Source organism: Falco biarmicus, chromosome 2, assembly GCF_023638135.1.
Source record: "Falco biarmicus isolate bFalBia1 chromosome 2, bFalBia1.pri, whole genome shotgun sequence".
Taxonomy (NCBI): Eukaryota; Metazoa; Chordata; class Aves; order Falconiformes; family Falconidae; genus Falco; species Falco biarmicus.
The window spans coordinates 17,278,283-17,302,992 of NC_079289.1; the positions used below are offsets into that span (position 1 = coordinate 17,278,283).

A 24,710-nucleotide genomic window follows, 5' to 3' on the forward strand; every position below is an offset into this window, starting at 1 on the left:
GAGTTGCTTTCCCAGGTCAACTGCTGTTGTTTTTACACAAACAAAATATATATTTAATTGCTTGTTCCAAGAAGCGTTTGCATACTGTAATTGGAATATCTTGCTGCAAAGAAGCTATGAGTATTTTAAACTACAGTCATCAGACCTCTAGCTGATGTAAATTGTCAGAACTTCTTTGAATTTGAAGTAGCTACGGCAATTTTTAGCAGCAGTGGGTCTCCCATTAATTGGAACTCCTACTGATCCTCAAGGTGTCAGTTTGGCTTATATTTGTTTACAAAGCTCAGTTCAAGTAACTAAGCTGCGTACTTAGGATATACATAGAACCTGTAAATACACAGTGCTCCTGGAAATTAACCATCTTATTTGGATGGCTAAATTAAGAGCATTATACTTATTCTAATTAGCCACAATTGAGAAGTATTTGAGCGTTACTTTATATTTCCCATCTCTAAACAAAGAATAAAAATATGTATACGCTCCTTTAAAGATACTTTATTCTTAGTGTTTGTAGAATATTTTGAGATATTCTTCTGGAAGAGATGTTTTAAATGCAGTTGGACAGGGGTTTTTTAAATAACATTTATAAATGTCATTAGCTTCTAATGCAGCAGAGAACCTGCCCATAGCTTTTTTGCAAGACTTTTGTCTTTTTACAGGCCAGTCAGTTCCTCAGGGTACATGGATTTTGCGAGATGGAATTCAAGAGGCATCCACTGTCCTAGCGGATCCTCAGCTGGGCCCAGGCACTCAATTGAGATGGCCGGTCACATCCTTTCTCTGATAAGCAGGTATACATCAAGGAAAGAGTTCAGCAGGAAAGCCTGAGAGGCCCACTGCAGAAGAGCTTGCATTGTGAAGATTCACAGCTTGAATATTAATAGTTCTTTATTTAACATAAATGCTGGGCAAACTATCAGTGCCAAGGATATTTTGTTTGAACTATCAGCTACACGCAAAAATGTCTTGATACTGTGCTTCAGTATTTGGATACAATTTTTCCATAGAAATAGCATGACAGCATGCAAAACTTTATAAATCCTAGTACAAAAATGATTCCTATAATTTTTTTAATATGCTTAAAAAAACCATGATTTCAAAGTTGGCCCTTTGTCATTAAAATTTAGGTTGTTTTTCTTGTAAAAATGCTCTTGCATTAACTCTCTTTTTTAATATTTGCATTATTGATCTTCTGAAGCCTTCTGAGTATAGAATGATGTAAGCTTTGGCTACATCTTCCTCGTTAGTGGAGTGCTTGTTTCATTCCTAATTTATTAAACATATTCAGCCACTGCCATGCAGCTTTACACTTAATTTCTCTTGATGAATTGTCAAACACCCTTAAACTATGCTGCATTTCTGTCATGTTACAATCTGCCATCAGCACTTTTCAAAAAACATGGTTAAAATAAACAGCTCAGAAGACGGGCAAGGTTTAATTTTTTGCTTGGTAGAGGTTGCATTCTATTTTTTCCCATTTAAAATCATTTGAACAGATGATATGAACAAGCTGTAAAAACACACCCGCTTGTGTGTCACTATGTCTGAGACAGATCCTCAGCTGCATCCAGGATGCACTAGGTTGTGTGGCGAGGGGAGGCTCTCAGGCAGCTGTGGCCTCCTTTTCCCAAGCCACCTGGGCTGATCATGAGAGAATAACTGCAATTCACATCACTGAAATAAGGTCACTGAACTCAGCTACACCAGGCGCTCTTTCTCTCTCTCTGCTTCGTCCTGAGAGGACCCCCTCCAGCCTGTGCCAGGAGCGCTGAGGGGCTTCTCTGGGAGATGGCTGCATCAGCAGGAAGCTGCAGGGACAAATGTCCAAAGTCCAAGGAGGAAAATGAGCTTTGAGTTGCTTGGGATGCGTCATCAATTGCCAATGTGTTGCAGGCTGTGACACTGTGGTCTTGGGAAAGCTTGTGCCTTCAGTGAGCTCCTCCTGCAGATGCACCACCGCATCCGTGGCTTCACTTCCCGTTGTGCAGTAGTTTACTGATCGCCACTTCTTTCCAGGCACTATTTGTATAGCAGTATATATACAGCAAACTTATATGACAGTGTTGTCATGGAATTTACTGGAATAAAAAGCAAATCCCTGTGTTTTGCCAGTTGATCCACGCATTGCATATGGCCCACCAATGGTGCTTTGATCATTTAACATTCAGGTACTCTTTATTTGAAGTTTACTATACATTCAGAGAACCTAAGGTTATGCAGAGGTGGCATCCCTCCACGTGATATGACTTCTAAGTGACTGAGCAATTTCTGAGGCTTTCAAATCCTTGTGGGAAGTATTTCTGAAAAAGCTTTTAAGTCCTTGTGGGAAGGATTTGTGAAAAGCCTTTTAGAGGGTCTCTGCTTCTGCCTCAGTAACTGCGGTGGTGGCACGAGCAGCTCTAGGACGATAGGCTGTGCAATACGGCTGCAGTTTAAACAAAGCTGTCTCTGTGGACATAGAGTCTCATTAGTGAGTCATGTTATTTTTGCACATCCTGCTTGTTCATTATCTCCAGTGAACAACATCCTCAGCGCTGAGCAGTGAAGCAACAGTGCCGCCGTCTGTAAAGATAAGGGCAGAATTTCACCAAGAATCTGCCCGGGATTCAGGGAAGTATTTTGCTATCTAATGTGCCAGTTACATAGAATTTATGAGACTTAAGTTCAGGAAAGGGATTCAGGAAAATGTCAAAGCTGTTTAAACAGCTAAGGCATTTAAGTTTTCATGGGAAAACTCTACCAGTTGCCTAAAAGATGGTTATTAAATGCTCCCAGCAGAGATCCTGCCTTTGTTGTAATGAATACTGAGGGACCTGTCTGCGTTTTTACGCTATTTAGTATTCAAAAACAGGTATCTGAGACCTGAATTCATGGAGGAGGTCTCCTCCACTACGTGTGCTCAGGCCAAGGCTGAGTCCTCTGAATTGTGTTTGCAGATGGTGCTGAGCGGTGCTGATGAGTGGTGCTTTCCACTCATCCCATGAACCACTGTGCATCCAGAGATTTGGGGAGCTAAAACAACTAAACAAAAAGCAGCTGTGGCTGAGACTGTGGATACTTATTCAAGTCTAATCTGGCTGGAGACAGCCTTTTCTACCTGTTACATGTATTCAAGCTCTGGGTATTAGGCTGTTGAAAACAGGCTTGATGCATTTCATGTTTTAGTTTCTGGTTTCTTGGAGAAGCTAAGTTGCTGTGCTGAAATAGGTGCTTGAAGTGTTGGCATCAGGCAGAATCTGGTGCCTCCTCCCATGCTGTTCCCCTATGGCTGTCTCAAATTTCCAGAAGTGCTTGTGACATTGGCTGCTGTGGTCCCCTAGCCTGGGCCTGTGTCTCATTCCCTCATGGTGTGGGGACCTTTGTGTGTCTCTATTAGCCTTAGAAATGCCCCTCCTGTGGTTGAGCACGTAATTGCTAGGTACCACGGTGCTCTATGCCATAGCGTTCAGGTCGTATGTTGAGTGCCTGCCTCACTGCTTCATACGGACTGAAGTCCAATGGATGGGTTGTCTGCTAGCCATTGCTGTGACCCAAACTCACTGGAAGACAAAGCAGACCTCTCTGCCAGCTTCCCTGGGCTTTGGGCAAGCACCCTACTGTGATTCTTTTGGGTTGCAGATGATGTATCCTGGCCTGGAATCGTAGATAATATTTTTCAAGGGACTGAGTAGTTGCACTGTCATCTGTTTATGCAGTTTTATCTTTTGCTAACTCTGAAAGGCATATCTGCAGTTGGAACAACTAAGCTTTCTCAAAAAAGTGACACTGTAGCATTTTAAACTGCTTATTACTATTTATTTATGGGGAGTTGGAAAGTGGTTTTAAATGAGTAAGAATGATTAATTCTCAAGTTTTTCATTCTGTAATTCTATAGGCAGCTTTAAAAAAGCTGTGATACATACACTGAAATCACTGTCCATGCACTCAAGTAATTGTGAAGTGAGTTACCACTGTAACGCCAAAGGCTGAAGTTTTGGCTGAACTGGCTTGACTCGTATGATACCATACAAGGACTCAGTTTTCTTCTGAGTGATGGAAGAGGCAGGATTGTACAGTGACAGCAAGGATTAAGAGTCAAACATTAAAGCGCTTGCCTGCTTTATACTATTAAACCCTTACCCTTGCAAAGATTTCAATTCCTTTATTGAGGAACACATTGTACTTCATTGGGAGTTTTGACCAAGTGTGGCATTTAGAATACAGTCCTATGCTTTAATGAGGAAAGAACAGTTTCTGCCATGGATACTCAAGTTTCAAAATGTCTTCCTCTGTGGCAGAATGAAGCACTGTCTAGGATGAGTATGAATCATCTGACCTGGCTCTAATGTCACAGATATATATATAATTTTCAACGTAGTCACCACTGCACCTGTCACAGATCTGGATGTTACATTTCTGTGGGAGATACAGCAGTGCTGAGCAAAGGTTCTCTGTGTTTTGCTGACCAGAAGGAAATCATTTATTTCCACGTTGAGGTGGACCTGGATTACAAAGCAACAGAGAAAGCAGTGTGAAACTAACCTGGTTTTACATGGCCTACTAGACATGATGAGGACAATAATGTGTTACATTTATAAACAATACGGTTTAATTTCAGAGCAATGATTGCAGCTTAAATCCACATTTACTTCGTCATCCTTTTTATTTCCATGTCTCTATTGTGCTGTGAAACTGTCTATGGATATGGCTAATAACCCAGCTAAATAACCCTCTCATGAATGGGTTTCACTTATTTATTTATTAACCTAGGACTACTATCAACCAGCTGCAGCTTCTCTAAATGACTGTAGGAAAGTTTTCCTTGATAATCTTTAATGATTTGAAAGATAGATTTGAACATTTGGTAAGTGAGAAAGCTCTTTCCCTTCAACATGGAAATTAAACATGAAAACTTAAATTAGTTATTAAAAATTTCAATGTAGTTGGTTTTTATTCATCTTAGAATATCCAGATAAAAGGTCTAAGTAGACATCTTCTACAACTTGGAACACTTGAAAAAATGTTGTAAGTTATCAGCTGACACCTTCACCCAAGATAAGATAAAATTTTGAAAAAAAAACTTTCTAAGGGTTTTGGCATAAGGATTTTGTCTAATTCAGTGAGCTTTAGTGTTCATACTTGAGAGAATACAGCATAGAGGAAATAGTATGAAGATGCTTTTACAGACAGACTGATTGATAGGGCTTCCCATTCTGATTTCTCAGTTTAAAATAAAACTGAGCTTAAGTGGCTTGTTGAATTGAGTTAGTGGTATTCCTTGAGATATATTTCATTTTTCATGGAAGTGATTGCTCTTGCCCACATCTGTAGCACTGTCAAAGCAGCTGTTTATGTTATTGCTATTGGCAATTAGACATAGCAGCATTAAATTAGACCTTGGTTTTGTTCCTGTTGAAGGAAGGAGTTTTGACATTGACTTCCTAGACAGCAGGCTCAAGCTATATGTCTAAGCCGTTTTCAGAATAAGCAATGCTTGCCAAATGTCAAAGACATAGTGCTTCCATGATCATCTTTCATCTGTGGCTCATTCCTAATGTCCTTACAAAGGTAAAACGCACATTTAGTGCGCTGGAAATTTGTCTGTGAAGCAGCGAGGCTGGCCACACAGTTACCATTTTGAGTGGGGCAAACAGGCTAAAAGTATAGGCTTTGTAACTAAAAGCTGAGTAGGAAAAATCTGTAGTAAATATGACTGGTTCAAAAGCAATCGCTTCCAAGAACAAAATGGACAAACGAACAATTTCATTCCAATTTTGCAATTGCTCCTCTCCCTCTGGAGTGCGAACCATAATTAGAGCACTTACACAAAATCACATTTGTCAGCCTGGCTGCTAAATTCCCCTTAAAGCTTTATCCACAAAGAGCAGTCTGTTATCACTCCCACTACAGCCTGCAGTTCTCATTTTCACTTTCAGGGACAGGCAAGCAATTACTTTATCTGTATGGAAGATCTTGTAACTACAGTGAAGCTAGGTAAAGTCAGATCTACACACAAGCAGTTTCCAAACTTCATGACCAGCCAGCAAAGACCTGTCTCAGTTCCAGTGGGACCTATATGAAAAGCTGTTACCTGAAGACAGTGGAGGTGTGTTCTGAAGCTGACATTTGTCCCAGAAACAGGCCAGGGTAGTAAGGAATGCTGCATGAGCTGTGAAGTACTGTTGCCTGTATCTGTCTGCCAGGAAGATCTCTCTCCTAATGAGTAAGAGAAAAAATTCCATTCTAAGACCAAAAGGGACCCCCAGGGACCAGAAAGCAGCCATCCTAGAGAGGGTGAATCACAAACCCCAGTGGCTTCTGGTGCCGTAGAGCCCTGCCACTAGAGGAACTCTCTTCCCCAGCCCTTCTCTAAGTGGTTTGAAGGTGTTGCCTCCTCTGATGATTGATATGGGGAAGATGCCATTGCCAGACATAGCTCTTGCCAAATCCCACTCAGCCCTGACAGACAGATCTTGACACCATTAAACAAAGTCAGAGAGAGAAACTCCATCTTTCTCAACCACATATTGTCCCTGAAGAGCAGTAGTTTAACTGCAGGCACCTCACAGATACTTCTCTCCCTTTGGAGAGGAATGGTGTTTCATGGATATGATGCCCCTGCTTCACCTGCCTTTGCAGATCCACAAGCAAGCCTGTGCAGACACCCACCAGAAAGAGTGTGCTTGTCTGATAGATGTGGATGCACTAGGGATGTCTGAAAATGAAAAGAGGAAAAGAAAAGTTCATTTATGAATTATGAATAAATACTGATATAGTTGTATACCATGACTGTCATTAGGATATATGACTGTTGAGGCTCTTAGGAGCCTTACACTTAAACAAGTGCAACGGTTCCTCAGGAGGTGATGGGGGCTGCATAAATGCCTTGGCAGATTAGTTATCAGCAGATTTGAAGATGTCATATAGTGACTGTAGTGCCTTACATTTGTGTTTGTATGGTAATCCATACTGTCTACCCTCTGCCATCCAGTCTTAATGCTGTCTGCACACCTAAAGGAAAACCTCTGAATACGCACAAAGGCAACCCCATCCTAGGACCAGCTGTGTCCCTTTCTTCCTGAGTTTCAGTGCACTGCCAGCAGCCCTGAGTTCATACAGAAGCAGTGATTCTGTGCTTTAGTCTTCATGTTGGCAACCCCCCTTTGCCTGCACAGATCCAAAGTCTCTCTCAGGTGTTTCTCCTATCTGAAAAAGAGAGCACTTAAACATGAGATGGAGGACAGCAGGTTCATGGAACCCCTTTCAGTCTGTTGTGCCTACACCACTGCGCTGCTAGCAATGCAGGACTGGTCTTTCATCCAGTGGTAGCATAACATGTATAAACCCTGCAGGGAAAAGTCCTCAGGATGTTCCAACTACCTGCTTGCATCTCAGCACCCAGCAAACAGCCCGAGTTTGGTCTTCCCAGTGCTTGAGCTTCTGCTTGGCTGCACTTTCCCCAGGTTTCCCCAGAAATTATGCCCTCCACCATCACCTTCCTCCCCCATACTGCCAGCGCCCTTTGGGCTAGGAGACAGGGTGCTCTCCCAGGATAGCAGGGCAGTCCCTGGAGTCACAGCACTAAGCTAGACCCCTGGTCTTGCCTTTCAGCCAATCCTTCACTGTGCAAAGGGAGCAAGACTCCAGAGCCTCCATCCCAAAGGTATAGATGTGCCTACAGCAGGTGACGAAGCTTCAGGCAGACAGGGCTCCCTGCATCTCTTTGTGTGTTGTTTTCTATTGACTGGCTGTAGATGACATCGCCGTCAGTGTGCAGGCTGCTAGTGCTCCTCCTCAGCTCTGCCTTACGCTGCCTGTCTCTGGAGCCTTAGCCCCTCGTTTGTCCCGGGATCACTTTGAAACGCTGTATGTCAAAACTGAATGTGACAGAGTGACTGGCAGCATCTAGCGTAGGCCATCTGATTTTTGCCTCTTTAGTATATAGGAATACATCTTCCCATCTGCTTGAAAAATCAGCCTGGGCCCACGTTGAATATATTCTAACTATAGCTTCAAATAAATCTGTGTAAATTGTTTATAATTCTGGGCAGAGTTTTATCACCATTTTGCAAAAATAGTTTTGGTTGGTTGATAGAATTTTCTTGATAAAATCCAAGCCATTCTGAAAATCATTTCTAGGCTGGAAACACATTTTCCACATTTGAAAGTAACCACAATTATTTGTGCTGCCAAGGGCTTTGAAATATGGAAATGAGAGGTTTATTTAGTGTGTGGATCAAGCTTATAAACAGCTTAAGTCCTCATTCCTTCTAACATCTTAACAGCTGTGCAGTTTCTTACAAAATATGTTTTATCGTTTCAAGAAATGCTGTTAACCTCGCAGTTTTAAAACTGAATGAACAAGGCCTCTTGGACAAATTGAAAAACAAATGGTGGTACGACAAAGGAGAATGTGGCAGCGGGGGAGGTGACTCCAAGGTTAGCCTCAATGTCACCAAAAGCGGGTAAACAGTATGTAAAGTAATTGGTGCATCTGCTGGGGTTTTACCTGCAACGAAACAGCTTCACCAGTAGCACAGCACTGCTGGTACCTGCATTTGAAATCTAGGTGTATGCAATTACTGTCAAAGCAAAAATATTTGCATTTGTTTAGGTGCCCTAAGGGGAACTCGTTATGTCTCTGCTGTGAGATCTATCACCAGTTTTCAGAAACCTGCATCTTCTGAAATCGTAATGAGCCTTTCCCAGGCTTGCTCTTGTGAATGAGCAGTCTGAAACCTTCAGTAACAAATACCAGCTCAGACTTTTTTCCTACTATATGGTACTACCCAAAATACTTTTGAGTGATAGTAAAGGAAAAGGGTGAAAATCAGTGTGACCACCTCCTAGCAGTAATCTAATACATGGTCCAGCTCAGGGATCCACTATTGACACAAATTCCAGTACAAGTTAGTTTTCACATGAGTATCCAAAGTAGAAGGACAAATTTCAGCTAGAATATCTTCATACTGACATTTCCTGATGTCTTACCAGCAAACTGAAAACCATGGTGTTTCCCTAGGCAGAAATTATCAGACAGGAATTTTAGGCTGAATTTCAGGCTGAGGTGATGACAGCTTCTCATCCTTCCTGCATTTCCGTATCTTCCATATGGCCAATGCCACTACTTCCTTCCCTCCTCACAGCTTCCTTTTGGGAAGCTGCCTTGTGCTGAAAAGAAGCAAAGATGTGAAAGATGGTGAAGTGGGGGAGGAGGAAGATATTAAAAATACTCCTACCATGCCAGGCAGTATGCAATAAATAATATTTATTTATGTGCTTGTGTATGAACAATATATAAGAGAATGCTGTGCAGGCACAGAGCTAGTCAGATATAGGTAACTACATTTGACTGATTTGTCATCACAGTTTATGTAGATTTCTTTACAGTTGCCTACATATATTTTTTCTTACTATTTTCTCTCCTCCTTTAGTCCTCCTGCTCTTTCATGCTGTGTCCTGGCCTCAGGGACCATCCCTTGGGCTGTTCTGCACTCACCTAGAACCGGTCTCCTAATCCTCTTCACTTTGCCTTCGATCCTGCTGCTCTACCTATTTTCCCCACACCGCTCTGCTTGCCAGCAGTCACAGTTTCAAAAATGGTCTGTGTTTTCTCTTCCAAAGTGCTTAGGCATATTAGGCCTGACAGCACTTGCCTGCAAGTGGAGCAGAAACCAACTTCTTGTAAGAAAGTTGACAAATGAACCATAAATCTCCTACATTGCTACTATTATATGCTCCACCCAAGCCCTAACTTTTGCATTATTGGGGAAGGGGTGTTTATGCAATATTTTTAAAATGTCACAGGCAGAGAGTCACATCATTAAAATACTTCCATTTTCTTAGAATACACTCCTCACAAACCTGTTGTGCTTGAAAGGTGAGATAAAAGCTAGGTAGCAAACTAAGGATGCTTTTAACTAACTTTCGCTGATTACCAGCCACGGGTGCTTTGAGTCAAGAAGCAGGAAAAGGAGAGCAGCTCATGGTAGAAGGACAGGCAGGGCTTCACCAGGGAAATGTCTGGAAGTGCTGAAGGAGGAAGTTTGGTGTGATGGCAAGTGACAGAAGAAGGAGTGAGGGGAAAAAGTAGAAAAGAAAGGCAAGGAGTGTGGTCCATGGAGAAACAGGGAGGATCTGTGAGTGCAGGAGGGAGGAAGGAACACATTGCCAATGGAAACGAACAAGAGGTAACACAGACAGTTCAAGATGCAGTAGAAAATATGGTGGGCAAGGCAGCATTAAAAAAGGATGGAGAACATGATGGAGGTCAACCTGTCATCCTAGGACTATACACAGCCTGGGAGGAGCATTCATCTGACCTCAGGCCTGTTTCTTGCCACACTTTTTCCCAGGCACAGCTGAGTGAGTAGGCAGTACAAGTGCTCCTGGGAAGCCCCAGGTCTATCATGTGCCTGCACTGCCCATGTTCAGTAGAACCAGGCGTATCATGGAAACGAGCGGGCATTACCATGTTTCTCAAATTCTGCATTGCAGCAGCATCTGGTCTTGTTTTTTAAACTCTAGCTATTCTGATTCCCCAAAGTATTAGTTAGCCATTTATCATCTACGAAATCCATTTCCTTGTTCAGGAACAGTCTTGGAGAATCTGATCTATTGAAGTCAATAAGGCCCTTTCTACTGAATTAATTGAGCTCTAAATATTTTAACTTTATATGCTAGCAAATGATCATTAGTGGAATAACTAGGACACCATGCACTGTTGTAAACCTGACAGCTACCAACAAGTCCTGAACTAGCTCTTAAGCACCTCTAGCTAATACTTCTTTTCAGTGTATAAATTTAAAAAGAACAAACCTTGAGCTTTGTTAGCAGCTCCAGTCCAAATTACAGGGCTACCTACTGTCATGAATGAGAATAAGAACATCCTCTTCTCCTGTAAGAAATACAGCATCTGAGCCTTGACTGATAACTGTGCTGTTACTACTTGAGATTCACTAGTCAGAATATGAGAGTCTAGACCAGGGGTCCTCAAACTATGCCCCATGGGCCAGATACGGCCCCCCAGGGTCCTCAATCCAGCCCCCGGTATTTACAGAACCCCCCCGCTCCCCCCCGCTGGGAGCTGGGGGGGGAACAAAGCAGCCGCAGATGACTGCCTGCCGCTTCATCCGCGTGCCGGCCCCCAGTTTAAAAAGTTTGAGGACCCCTGTTCTAGACCCAGAGTAAACCTTCATGGTAGTACAGAGGGCTGTAGAAACTGGGGTTTTCATGAGAGCTCACCATTTCTCCAAAAGTTTGTGTTGCTCTGTAAGACAAGATTTCTCCTACCTCCATTTTGTGCTCTTACAAGGCCATCTCTAGCCTCCCCATTTATTGTTCCCTCTAAGGAACAATCTTCCAAAATTCAGAAAGACAGTTCAGAGAGCTGCCCTATCTGAACCACCTGTGGTTTAAGTGACCTCGGTAATTAAGTCATCCCTGAGGATAAAACTGAGGTTCCCAAATTGTTTGATTGCTTTTCGAAGTATTACCTCAGATGTTAACTGTATGCCATCATCATTTTATGTGATGCATGGGAAGGTATTTAAACACAGTTTCTGCCACTTGGCTCCGTTATTTTTTAAAACATGTGAAGCCATGCTGATGGAGCTCTCCTCCAGCCTCTGCTGGCAGCCCTTGGGAGAACATGGTGGCCCTTCGTTTTCATTCAGCAGATGAGACTGACCTTAAGCTTAATGGCTCAGCCATGAGTGGGTAATGAAAATGCTCCTAATGCATACTTGTGATTGCATTTTTAAAATCCCTGACTACCAAAATTCTATATTCATTTCAGAATCACTCAGTATTGTAATTTAAATGCTATAATTGCCCATTCATGTTCCCGAACACAACTAACTCAGAACTTCATTAATGCTGGTTTAAAGCATGGTGGTTTCACTGATGTTGCTAGCACAAGACCCAGCCTGAGGCTCTTATAAACCAGCTCTTCCAACAGCAAGTGATCGATAAGAGGATAGGAGGAAATGAATAAGAAGCCAAGAGAGGAGGTAGAAGGGCTGAGAACATGATGAAAAGGTAGAAAACCAGCATCCCTGCACCTAGGTCAGGCTGCACCACCACTGATTGAAGAACGTGGGTGAAGAGCAGAGTCTCCTGTGCTGTCACACAACAGTTTTGCATTGTGGCTACATGGGACAAATGCTTCTCCATACATAAGGGGTAATTTTAGTTACTATTTTTCACATATATTATGCTTATATGATTTCGAGGCAGATGGATCCTGTTATATGTAACAACAGAGATTCTCAGCAGCTGTACATTGGAAAAGCTACACTGATTTTCACAAACTGCCGGTTTACTCTAGTTGAAGGTTTAGCCTAACATTAGTAATCTGGGAATCACTAAACAACTGGAAAAAAAATCCCAAATCTATAGCCATTTCCCATTGTAATATTAAGTATACAAGACTGAATTTGATGTGAAATGTAATTCTAAATGGTGGGTTTATCCTCTGTATATGACTTAAGTACATTGCTCTAGCTCATGTACAGCAGACCATACTGATTGTTAGTTTCTGCCCCCTTTAATATCAGTGGGACTATTCACCAACTGATTGTGTTATCTGTGTAGTAACAAGTTGTAGTATCCAAGTTTGTGACTGACATGGTCAAAATTACGCTTATTTGCAGAGGATATTTTCAAAGAAAGGAAAGATGCCTAGATAAGCGACTTGCCCTGAAAGCAAAGGTGATCTGGGCATTTGTCCCACATGAGAGCTGTTGAAAATCTCCTACTGAAATGAAAAAGCAAACAAAACAAAGCCTAAAATACATGAAAATTCACTACACCTGCAGTCACTTACTGTGATTGCAATTGAGTACATATGTTGCTATTCTGAAAAGCGTAAGCAAAAATTTTCCACTCTGCAGCGCCTCAGTCTGCGCTTCTCATATTGGACCATGTACATTTCCCATCGCATCTGGCTGATTTAAATTGGGACAAAAATCCTGTTCTGAAAGTGTGAAATATTTTAAAATGGAAATTTAAATAGATTTAAAATATTTTAAAATTTAATTTTAAATTTAGCTTGGAGTGCTTCTCCCTCATCACAGCTAGGAGTGTCTGAGGGGAGATGTCAAGGTCACGCCATGTCTCATTCACGGCCTCACTAGGGCAGGTAAGAAAGTGAGGGGCAGAGGACAGATTTCCCCAAGCTTATGTAGCACCTTAATGCAGAAAGTGTTTCAGCAAAAAAAGTGGAGAGGAGAACAACAACCTGGCCTCGGACACATCACTGGCTATATTTCATCAAGAGTGGGAATTGCCTCATCTCTGCTGGCCATTGTCATTGCGTTCAGTTACATATTGAGGTTAGCATGGCAATTTTAAGCATGAAATTGATTGCTTTTCCCAAAGGAAAACCTGAGAGCTGCCTTGCAAAGACAATGCAGGAAGGAAGACATTAAAGGAACTACAGCTGCAAAGAAGAAAAAATCCCTGCCTGTGACAGGCTTTATATACCTAAACCGTTAGTGCCGAAAAAGCAAGCAAAGGACTGGGAGACATCTATTTTCTGACTTGTCCCAGCTTGCTGCTGGTCTCGTTAGTTCATATGGAGTCCTAATTATCACTTTAATCTGCAACAACTCCACAGGCTTCTGATTTTCCATGTGAAAACAGTACCTGGATGTTCCTAATCTTTGTCCTAACCAGGACTGTTAACACTGCTGGGATTTAGGAGCTCAGTGCCAATGCGTGACATGATATGGCAATCCAAATAATATTAATTATTTCACACTTCTACTGGAAGCAAACAGAGGATCATGCTGACAGGCAACTTGCCAGCATCCCAAACTGCTACCCACTCATTTCATAGCTGTGGGACTCTTGTATTCCACTATCAACCTTCCTGACAGGAAGCCTGAAGACAAAAATGTAAGTTTGAATACTGCAAAAGGTCAAGAAATAGGCATTTTCTGTTCTAGAAGCGGAGTATTCTGTATGAACTAAAGGTGTGGGATTTGGAAAGTGGATGAAGCATTTCCTTTACTTAAAGGGATCACTGGAGAGTACCTGGGAATCCTGTCACCCAACTGTAGCTGTCAAAAATTTTCATTTCTCCAAGGCAGCAAGGCTTCCTCAGTAGTAAATGAAAAGAGATGGGCATCTCGACAGCATGCTTCATCCTTTGTTGGAAATGGTGTCTAACCCATCTTTCGAGGTACCTGTCTTATTTCCCTTAACTGCAGGGACACCTAGACAGGCAGCCAAAGCTTGGAGCGTAACTTACAGTTAAAAAACCTGAGGTGAGGCAAATCACCCCTCCTTGATGTATATCTACAAAGAGTAATCAGAATGTGTGAAAAGGCAGGATCCCTAAAGCTAAGAGCAGCATACAAGGTTCATTTGTGTATTAAATATATACATGCAAACATGCACAAATATATTAATACATAAGCATTTGGGGGTTTCCAGCTAAACTGGTTACAGAGTGTAACAAGCCCCGTTTCTCTTTCATATTAACTACTTTAGCAGGTTCAGTTACACTATCCTGATTAAAGCTGGCACTGGTTATTTTTCTATTAAGCCTTGAATTCATGAGTTAACATTTTAGCAATGCTTGGATTATGGTGTATTAAGAGAGATTAATTTTCCCATAGGAATCTGTTGGCATACACAGGATAAGGTCCTATGTCATATAACATCACCAGAAGGCTGTCAATCACATGTCATTTCTGTTTATCTACCTCCTTCTCTGATATATATTGTATTTTCATGCACACCTGCACATAAATAGATATCCATATGCCTTTCCACATTAAGAATTGGACAGTCAGTGATTCAAAGTGGAAAGTACATAAGTCTGTTAATCATTTCATAGGTTTTTTAGAAAACAGATTGGTACAGCGGCATGAACTGGGGCATTACCATAATACTCTGAGGATATTCACTGTGTTTAAGTAACCTCAGTGTAAACCCATAGTAGTTCATGACTTCGAGGCATCAGATAAGGCTTCCTCTCAATATTAAAACTCTGTTATGATACCCACAGCAAATGTCACTAGCAGGAGAAGATATTCCAAGTAGTAATTTATCATCAGCCTAGGACCCATGAAAGACTTATGTGAATAAGGGAGATTTAAGGAAAAACTCTGAATTTGAAAATAATGTTAAACAGGAAATGAAAATGAAAGATTGACTGTCACATTCTTCTTAGCTGAGGATAAGGGCATTGCAGTTCTCCCCCGAAGTTCTCTACATGCAGACCTCCTGATTACAAGTCTGTGCCAAGTGGTTATGGGCAACAAACTGCACAAAGCATCTCCTTTTTCTTGCCAGAATAATTTTGAGGGCAGTAAATGAAATAGCTATAGCCAAGTCATTGGTTTCTATGCATACAAATTAAAACTAAATTGAAAGCAAGGAACACAAATGAATATGTTTCTTAAGTCATATATCCAGCTGTATTATATATGTCTCTGAAGGGTATGTTGTTTAATATGCCTAAGCCAATAGTTTTGGGTTCACAGTAATTGCATACTATTTATTTACAAATCTTCCCCAGCAGTATGTGCCTGTTACCTAAAGCGATGGAGCAGGTCCCGGTCATATGTCTGTCTCTAAACCTGGGCCAACAGTACATGACATAGCACCCACTGTGGCCTCTGCTCTGTCACTTTGCAATGCGATTCTATGTAGTTTTACTTGAATAACATAAAATAACATATATAATGTTATTTATGTTATTTTCCACGTGAAGAACTCCTGTAAACCTTGCCGTTTTGAAACTCAGTGAGGCAGGCGTCTTAGACAAGCTGAAAAACAAATGGTGGTACGATAAAGGTGAATGTGGACCCAAGGACTCTGGAAGTAAGGTCAGTCGCTGCAGTTCGGGACCTACTATCGTGTTCACAAAGCAGTAAAGGAAGTAATAAACAAAATGACTTAGAAATAAAATAAGCAGCTGTAGACAAAGAACAAATCAGCTTTGCCCCATATTGATGGAAGTCACACTTTAATTTAAAGAAGCACTATTGCTTTTTAAAGTCTTCAGTGATGTAAATCACCAAACGTCGTCCTACATACTTAGGGCATCCGTTGAGGAGTCACAAGGCAATTTTGGGGGTTTGAGGGAGACAGCTTGGGTTAGTCGTTTCCTTCCTGCCTGGGGGTGGGTGGACTTTCCCACTCACTGCTTAGGAAATGCCCCTTCACGCCTTCTCCTTTTGGAGCTGGCTCGCTCCGCAGTTTTCTGAAACACTAGCGGGAAGGTTTGCCTCATCGCTGCCCAGGGTGGCTGTGCCTGGCTGCCTTTGGGAAGGTCCCTGGCTCCTTGAGAAGCCAAGGAAGATTTAACTTGAGCTTTGAAGTGAGAGGCTTTGATAATTAATAGCTTTCTACAGCTTCCAGTGTTTACCCTAGTCCATTCCCAAACAGCAATCCTGACGGCTCCAGGGAGTGGAGCCTTCTCTATTTCTCTCTGTTTGTGGACAAACACAGGAGCAGGTGTTTTCTGATGGCTGGGAAGCGCCACAGTCAGTGCCAGCCCTGTATTTGGGAAGTCTTAAATTTCTTCACAGTGCCTGTCTCAGTGCCAGCCCGTGCTGTGCACAGCTGAAAGGAAAGCGTGATGGGCAGTGACTGCCTGCGTGCCCTGAGAGTTAGCCTGATGGACAGCGGGTAAAATTAGCCCAGGAAGCAAACTGCCAACACATTTTGCTTTTTCTGGCAAGTGCTTTGGAGTAAGGAGTGAAAACCAGTTAAGGGGATGGCAAAGTTCCTATAAATGACAGCTGAGAAAGCCTCAACCCACCATGTACGTTAGGTCAGGTCTTTCTCAGCCCTGCCTCCTCCTTGTTTGCAAGCACCCTGTTAGCAATTGCCACTAGAGGAACACAGTCCCCTCCAAGATATTCAGAGTCCCCTTAGCCAGCAATAAAGAGACAAGCAAAGCAGAACTCAACTGTAAGCCCCAGAAACCTCTATATGTCTGTGGGAATTGACACTGTGCTAATGTACTGATTACACAATAAATAGTGCCTCTTTAAATTAAACATCCAAATATTTTGCATTCTTTGTAAGTTAAAATTTCATAGAGATTACAATCAAAAGTTAAGTATGCTCTTTACCATAGGTAAAGATTATATAGCCTGCATAAGAATAAAGCTTTATAAGTATCTTAAGGCGTACGGTATAGTATATGGAAGTCAATTCTGAGAGAGTTCCTTGAAAACTGTGCTAAAAATGCACATTGATTTCAAATAAAAAATTATGATTCATAACTAAGCAGTGAAGTACAGAGAAACATAGAATAGTTATTTACTACAATATGTCCAAGAAGGTCATCATTTATAAAATTATGTATTTTTAATAGTTTGTAAAGAAAGGTCTCACTGTTGTCTAAATTACAAATAATGTGTAAGATATCATAAATTGCTATTTTAAAATATACTGTTACTGAGCCTTAGTAGTCCATGGGCATGTTCAAGAACTGTATCTATAATAAAATAGAAACAAAATACAGTAATAGGTAAGAGGCAAATATATCACTATGTGTATGGTGTAGCGTGCACTTTCAAGGGAAGTGTTTCTTCAAAGAAATAACTTAAGCCTCACATGTTATGTTCACCTGTCATTTAAGTATCAGAAACTCAGTCTGGATCTTTTAAATTAACAGCAACGCCTACCACAAGTACAATTACTGTTTCTGTAAGAAAGATCAAGCAGAGTCTTGTCTGATATAAATGGGTTTCTGGATTCCAAAGTTTTTAAAGACCTTTACGTAAATGCAGTTTCAGATCAGTGCTCAAATGTCCCCTAAAGAGAGCTAGACATGTCATTGTTTAATTCTCCACTTAGTGGAAGTAATGCTTTGCAGTAAGCAAGCAGTGACAACCTGATATGTTGGCAATGTACTTCTAATATTTTATATGCCAACCAGGTAAACTAGGTACTTAAAAATTACTTTATAGATCCAGATAGGTCAAATGTTGTGAGAAGTATGTAAACAACTGTCATTTAATTTCAGCTAAACATCGTTATTTATTTCTATTTTCAATGTTTGAATGTGTAGCTTGTGCTCCTGGGGGTCTCTTTTCCAGGGTTAACTGTGTCGCTTCTGTTTCCCCAGGACAAGACGAGTGCCTTGAGTCTCAGCAACGTTGCTGGAGTCTTCTACATTCTGGTTGGAGGCTTGGGCTTGGCAATGCTGGTGGCTTTGATAGAGTTCTGTTACAAGTCCAGGGCAGAGGCGAAACGAATGAAGGTGGCAAAGAGTGCACAGACTTTTAACCCAACTTCCTCGCAGAATACCCAGAATTTAGCAACTTATAGAGAAGGTTACAACGTATATGGAACCGAAAGTATTAAAATTTAGGGGTAGGACTTAGGGCCTACTACAGTGAGTGGGTGATGCATCTTGTAACGCAGTGTTGTGACATGTCTGTCTAGTGGTGCTTGCTTCTGAACAGAGCTTTATATTTTGGAAAACTTCACTGCAAAGTGGTTCAGTTTTTTTGGCTGCAGATGTACAGTATACTATTCTATGTTGCTAATAGACATCTGCATTGCAAGGAATTTTTAACATAAAAATACATTTTTAACTACTCAATGTTGTCGAATCATTTGGGAGATGACAACTGTTTGAAATCATAAAACACATATTCAGAGGGCCAGTGTTTAATTACTTGATTGGCCATTCTATTTTCCTAAAGGTTTGCACCCTACTAGTGACAAATTGCTGCAAGCCTTTATCATTCAGTGTTGGCCCTAACTTCGTTATAATCCAGATTTAGGATAGGCAACGTCACTGAACCATAGTTAACGTAACGGAAGACAAGGCACTGTTACAAGAAGTCTAAATGTTGTTTTACCTTCTCTCCCTCCTCCCCACTCCATTCCTTCACCCTGCCTTTGATACGTGTTTTATGCTGTGTGGCATTTTTTTCACAATATCCTGCTTCAGGTCAACCTTTGCCCGCTATAATAACCACAAAAAGTCACTAACCAGTGAACAGACCTTGATTATCATCCTCAGCTTGCAGAAACATGCCCCCTTACCTAGCTCAGGACTAGTGTATTTTGAATGTTCGCACAGTGATTTCAGAGACTGAACCACTGATGTCGCCAAGCTGTATCCCGCATAGTTCCCCTGAGCAGGCATGTAGGGACAGTTTACTAATGTACTTCTTCTCATCCATGCAGTGAGTACCTTGCCAACTAATCATTAGACAAATCAACAATCTGACCTGTGGAAACGGCACGTAGCAGCAAGCTGAGCTTCCAAATATAACTTTTACGTAGTTCCCAAGCTATACTGGCTGCTTTGTAAGTGAAGGTGCAGCTAGGACCCTGCCCTTTTGTGCTACCTAGAGCTCCCTTGCCCTTGCAAATAGCAAGCCACGTGTCTCCTCTATTAACAAAGAGCTTGAGCTACATTTTCCTGAAATAACTGAGCCATCCCTACAGTGGAAGTAAGAAAAAAAATTTAGGGAAAGGAGCTGAAGAACATAATTTTTATGTCACCACCTAGAAAAAGTTTTGGAAGAAACAACTGGAGATACAATTATTATTTTTTATTTATTATTTATATAGCGCTGGAGCACACGGCGCTGTACAATAGGTGAAGTGTACCAAACACATAACAGGTCCCTGTCCCGAGGAGCTTACAGTCTAATGGCACAGCCGGTACAATACCGAACCATACAGTACAGAGCAAACACAGAGTGAGCAGAGAATGGTGTTTGAGCATGATAGCTGGAGCGCTGCAAGGAATAGGTGGGTTCTCGGGGGGCGAGGGAGGGGGCTTGGCATACACTGGCTGGGAAACTATCCCAAACATACTGTCACTGTGTAGTTTTCTTTTGTTCCCTGTTGTACAAGAAGTCATGACCCTGGATATATTTTATTTGTAACAGAGCTGCCTAATTTTCCCATGTCAAAAAAAAAAAAAAAAAAAAAAGTCTTAGTTATGCACTTTGTCCCCTAGTGAAAATGTGAGGCATAGTAGGTGTCAGGGGGACTCCAAGGGTACAAGCTAGTGTTCATTACTGTGAACTGGGAATCAGGACTTCCAGATGCTAATACTGCTCTCCCAAGTTCACTTCCTACTGTCAGTAATAAGGGTCTTAAAAGGAAATAATCCTGTGCAAGTAAATGTGCAAAATGCAAATGAAGAGATCTTTTTCCTTCAAATTCTTTAGTCATGTGCCCACAACTGAGGGTGTCCCCAGTCTGGTATAAAAGTAAGATTTCCAGAAAACTTTCCTTAATAAGTGTACAGCATGCAGTGCATCCAAGACACAGTCTTAAAGAAAGCAAACAAAAACCCAAAGCATTCATTGAAATACTGACCTGACCCACACTGGCTTAGTATGCTAAACATGGCATGACTTGACAATCTCCTGAGCTCCTACCCAGCTCTGTGATTCCAGTGCAACAAACACTATGATTTATACTTGCAGAATTTGTTTTAGACTTCCTCTTTTCTTAGAATAAAAATTAGGGCTGAGTTTTGTTTTTTAAGGAAAGATCATAAGTATGTTTCCCTAAAGTTTTGATTTTTGTGGGACTTGTTGCAACACAGGCATGAGTTCTTACAGGAAAAAAGGTATAAAAAATGCACACATTGCATTTTATTTTATTGAAAATTGATGTTTGGGTCAGTCAAAACTTCTGATAATCTCTTAAAAACATTTTAGGGTGCAGACATTTTAAAATTCAGGAAAACATAGAAGTAACTAGGATTTCAAGCAAATATTTATAGACTTCTGAAATTCTAATTCTATTTATTTACCGTAATATTTACCTGAGAAATTTCAGCATGTGAACTTCTTATAAAAATGCTTATGCTTGTATGTGGAAGATGGCAAAGGTCCAGTCATCCTCTCCTGGTGATACATGGCCATCCCCGGCCACACAGGCAGCAAGGGGTTACCTGTGTGCCATGCTCTGTACAGGGTGACTATGCCACCTGTTCATGCCTGTTAGCTGGCAGCAGTACAGAGCCCACAAGGCTGGTTACACGTATTTCTGCAGCAATATGCCTGTCTTAGGCATTTCAAAACTTTTGATATGTTTATTTATCCAAGGAGTAAAGGGATCGTGTTGACACTAAAACTTGCTAATATGGAAAGATGCTTGGCGGTTCTAACCTGCATGAGTAACCAACATGCTGACTTTTTAAGCTAACATCAAATAGTTTAAATAGTATATTTTTTAAACTAATATAAAATAGCTTAAAGAACCTTTTTGACAATTAATACTCATTACCATGTTTTTTATTTTAGTTTAATCCAATCAAAGGTGAGGTGCCTCAGGGAAATTCACCTGCCTGCAAGGCAGCAGAAAATGAAAATGTAGGACTAGGCTGCATGTGTGGTCTAGTCTATTTGATAAAGAACTAGTCTGTATGATAAAGGACTAGTCTGTCTGTCTGGGATAAAGACATTCAGAAGGGATGACAGGCTATTGCATCCACTGAAGGCAGGGAAGGGTTTGCTTTAAGGAGGGAAGCATCCTTCCTCTTTCCCTGGGCAGCAGTTTTCCATTTTTGTGTATCGGCTGTAAGCCCTTGGCACACTAGTTGAGCTGATGCCCTGAGAACAGGGCAGACCTTAACTGTCTTCTCTCCAGCTGCTCTAGGGAAAAGCCCTACTGAGTTCCTCACCCCAAACCCACAGCCAGCCACCACCACCACCTCCCCATGGCCTTCTCAGTGCGCCATGAAGCTCATGAACCAGCTTCCAGTTCAGGTGCCTTCTCTTGCTCTCCCATCCCATGCTGTTGTTTATGATTAACAACATTAATTACAAAACTAGAAAAAACAATTAAAACAATGATAAAATTAATTACAAAAAAGGGTGACATGCTACAGGATGGCTCAGTAAATGCACAATGCACTGATTTTGACTTCAGTTTCATATTCAAGATGATAGAAAAATTCATTAGAGGTTCACCTCAAATATTTGTGCCAAAGACACTTCCATGTGACCCAGGTCCTAGAGGAGTCTGAACAACAAAAGAACCCACACAGGCTAGGATATTTGCCTTTTATAGACTAAGGATATCGGTTTCCTAAATTCCTATTTCCCAACAGGAATGGGGCAGTTGGTGCTTTCATGTGATTAATTCCACAACTAATTTAATCAAAACTAACAACAAATTTGAAAATACATTATCACTATTAACTACATACAACTACTACACAGAGATTTTCACAATTTGGGTAATATTCACTGTAAATACCAAGACTTTTCCCTCTCATCCCAGCCACTCCTGAAACTGTTTCAGCAGCCAGGCCATAAATCTGAAATTCTTAACTGCACAGAGTATTAGCCTGGCATGTTACCTATAGTGTAGTTTAAAATGTAACACAGAAGCGTACCTAGTTACCTGGCCTTATGGCACCTTCCCAAGTACAAGTTTGACCTGCTCCTCCTGGCGCTGCTCACTGTCTGGGTTGTTTCTGTGGTGTGTTGCTGAGCTGTTGTTAATCTCTGCCGTGAGAAGAGAGGATTTGTTTTATCGCAGCTTTTTCTGTTATTTTCTGGAAGGCTGCTGAGAAATTGTTTGTTATTCTCATGTGATTTTTTTTTTTTTATCCCTTTTTACTGTCTTTCTGTCCTGAGTGTGTTGTCAATGGCCAGAAAGCTATATAGACTGAGCTACAAAGACACAGTAATGCATAACTTTTATATCCCATATAAATCTGAGCCTCTCTCAGATTTCCCAGTGGCAAAACCTGAGTGGCCATGAGCAGATAGCTGATCAAAGTGATGGAGAGATGCTGGTACATAATGATGACTTTCTGGGAAATTTAGCACATCTGGAGTAAGTTGTCCATTTTCCATGCAAGTTTGCATTCTAATCTGGTTTGCACTCTCATCCCTCCCCAAAACAAAAACACCTTTGTTTTTTCTTGCCATTGACCAAAACATGTTCTGTGCATTTCTGCAGGCAGTTACCAGTCCTTGACAGCCATTTGCGATGGGACTCTGGACATGCACTATGTGGAGCTACACCACATTGCATTGTGTCTGTGCTTTGCAAATGTATAGATTTTTATTTGCTGCTGGGGAGTAGTTGAGGTTTTTGGTACTGTATGGGCCCAGGTCCTCACTCCCGCATTACCTCTGCCTCCCTTTTTATATCTAGCTGTTGAATTAGGTCAAGATATGTTTGGGAACAGTCCCTGTCAAAAAGTACCCTGGTAGCAGGGAAACTCTTCAGAGGGTGACTTTGGACATTGTAATTGATGATTACCAAAGCCAAGGATTTTCAGCCTAAGGCACATAATGCCCTCTGTAAGCCAAGCCCTTTCCCTGAATTCGGCTGCTTGTCAGGGCTGAGATTTTTAGGGTAGCTGGTTTGGAAAGTTGCTTTTATATCCAAGCTCTGGCTGTGCCACAATAGCAACTTCACTTTTGAGGACTCTTTTTTGAAGGAGCTACTGATAATGATGCAATGTTAGACTGGTGTGTTTTCATAGAAATGCCCCCAGAAGCAGTGGAAACGTTTGGGAGTTTTAAGGAATCTCCCTCATCCCTGTAACACACACACTCATATATAAAATTAACTTCAGCATATCAAACACCAGCTCCGGATTTCACTGCTACCTCAGAAGGAGCAACCGGGCTCAGAGGGACAAAGTTCTAAATGCAGAAATCAGTAATAATGCAAATAAAATGATTTTATGATGTTTGTCATCCCTTTGCTCCTATGTGAATCCACCCTCCTGTCTCTTTTTCCAATTGGTATTTCAGATTGCATCCCTGCACACTAATTACATGAGTTAGTTGCATAGAATATAGCTTTTGCTGACTAGAAATCAGATTTCCCCACTAATTAATACTGTAAGACGGTATCTTTGAGATCTGTTTCAACACAGCATAGTTTGGGTGCCTGTTGTTCCTGGTGTCCTTGCTGCATTGGTTGACCTTAGACAGCTCCCCTAATTTTAGTCTTCTGGAAATCGTTTACTCTAAACTAGTCATCTTGGCTTTTTCTATCATGACACGAGAGAGCTCTTTTAGATTAGGTGACTGATTTCTGGATGACTGAAGTTTGATGGCATAACTCATGGTGGTTTTTTAACAAATCCAAATTTTTTGCTTGAGTTAACTGAAAATAAAGAATATGAAGTAACAAAAATTTAAACCTTCTTGTGGAAAATTTAGACCTCATATAGAAAACTTTAGAAAATTGTATCTTCTCTTAATAAACTCCCATTTCCTTTGAAAGTTCCCATCTTTTCTAATTGTAGGAAAATTTATATATGAAAAGAGATTTGATGACAGTTCTTAGATTTATTGATACTATGTGCATTGTGAAAAGATGTAATTTCTTTAGATGTGATCCATGGAATTATCACAAAGATAGCTGGTACAGCTATTGCAATTTATAAACAATTTCCAGTAGTTATATTTTATCTCGACATTCCCAGTTGAAGGTCTAATCTTATAAACACCTGTGCATGACTTTATTCACATACGCTAATGCTTTCAGGTTCATGAAAGGTCTTGATTCTCATTTCGCTATATAAATGAAGCAGTTTAGAGGAAGGCATTGCCTCTTCTGATAATATCTTGATCAAATTTGGATTTTATATTTAAATCAATAATGATTTATTGTAATGAAAATTACCCTCAGAATTGCTAGGTTTTTTTCCCCTAGTAGACTTAAATGCTATGTATTATATTTATGATGATTACTATTACTATATTTAATGTTAACATGAAAAAATGCAGATGTCTAAAATTTAATATTTT

The 24,710-nt window shown here is 41.0% G+C and overlaps 1 protein-coding gene across 2 annotated transcripts in view; it reads left to right on the forward strand.

Annotated features, from left to right (window-relative positions):
* The window catches only part of GRIA4 (glutamate ionotropic receptor AMPA type subunit 4), a 240,367-nt gene that overhangs the window by 214,446 nt on the left and 1,211 nt on the right, over positions 1–24,710 (forward strand). Inside the window, exons 14-15 of one of the 2 annotated variants that reach the window (XM_056329584.1) lie at positions 8,304–8,418; positions 18,074–18,208. In XM_056329584.1, coding sequence (XP_056185559.1) covers positions 8,304–8,418; positions 18,074–18,208 — 250 coding nt within the window. Of the gene's footprint in view, positions 1–8,303; positions 8,419–15,703; positions 15,819–18,073; positions 18,209–24,710 lie in introns of both variants that reach the window. The other variant, XM_056329585.1, reaches the window with a different exon arrangement.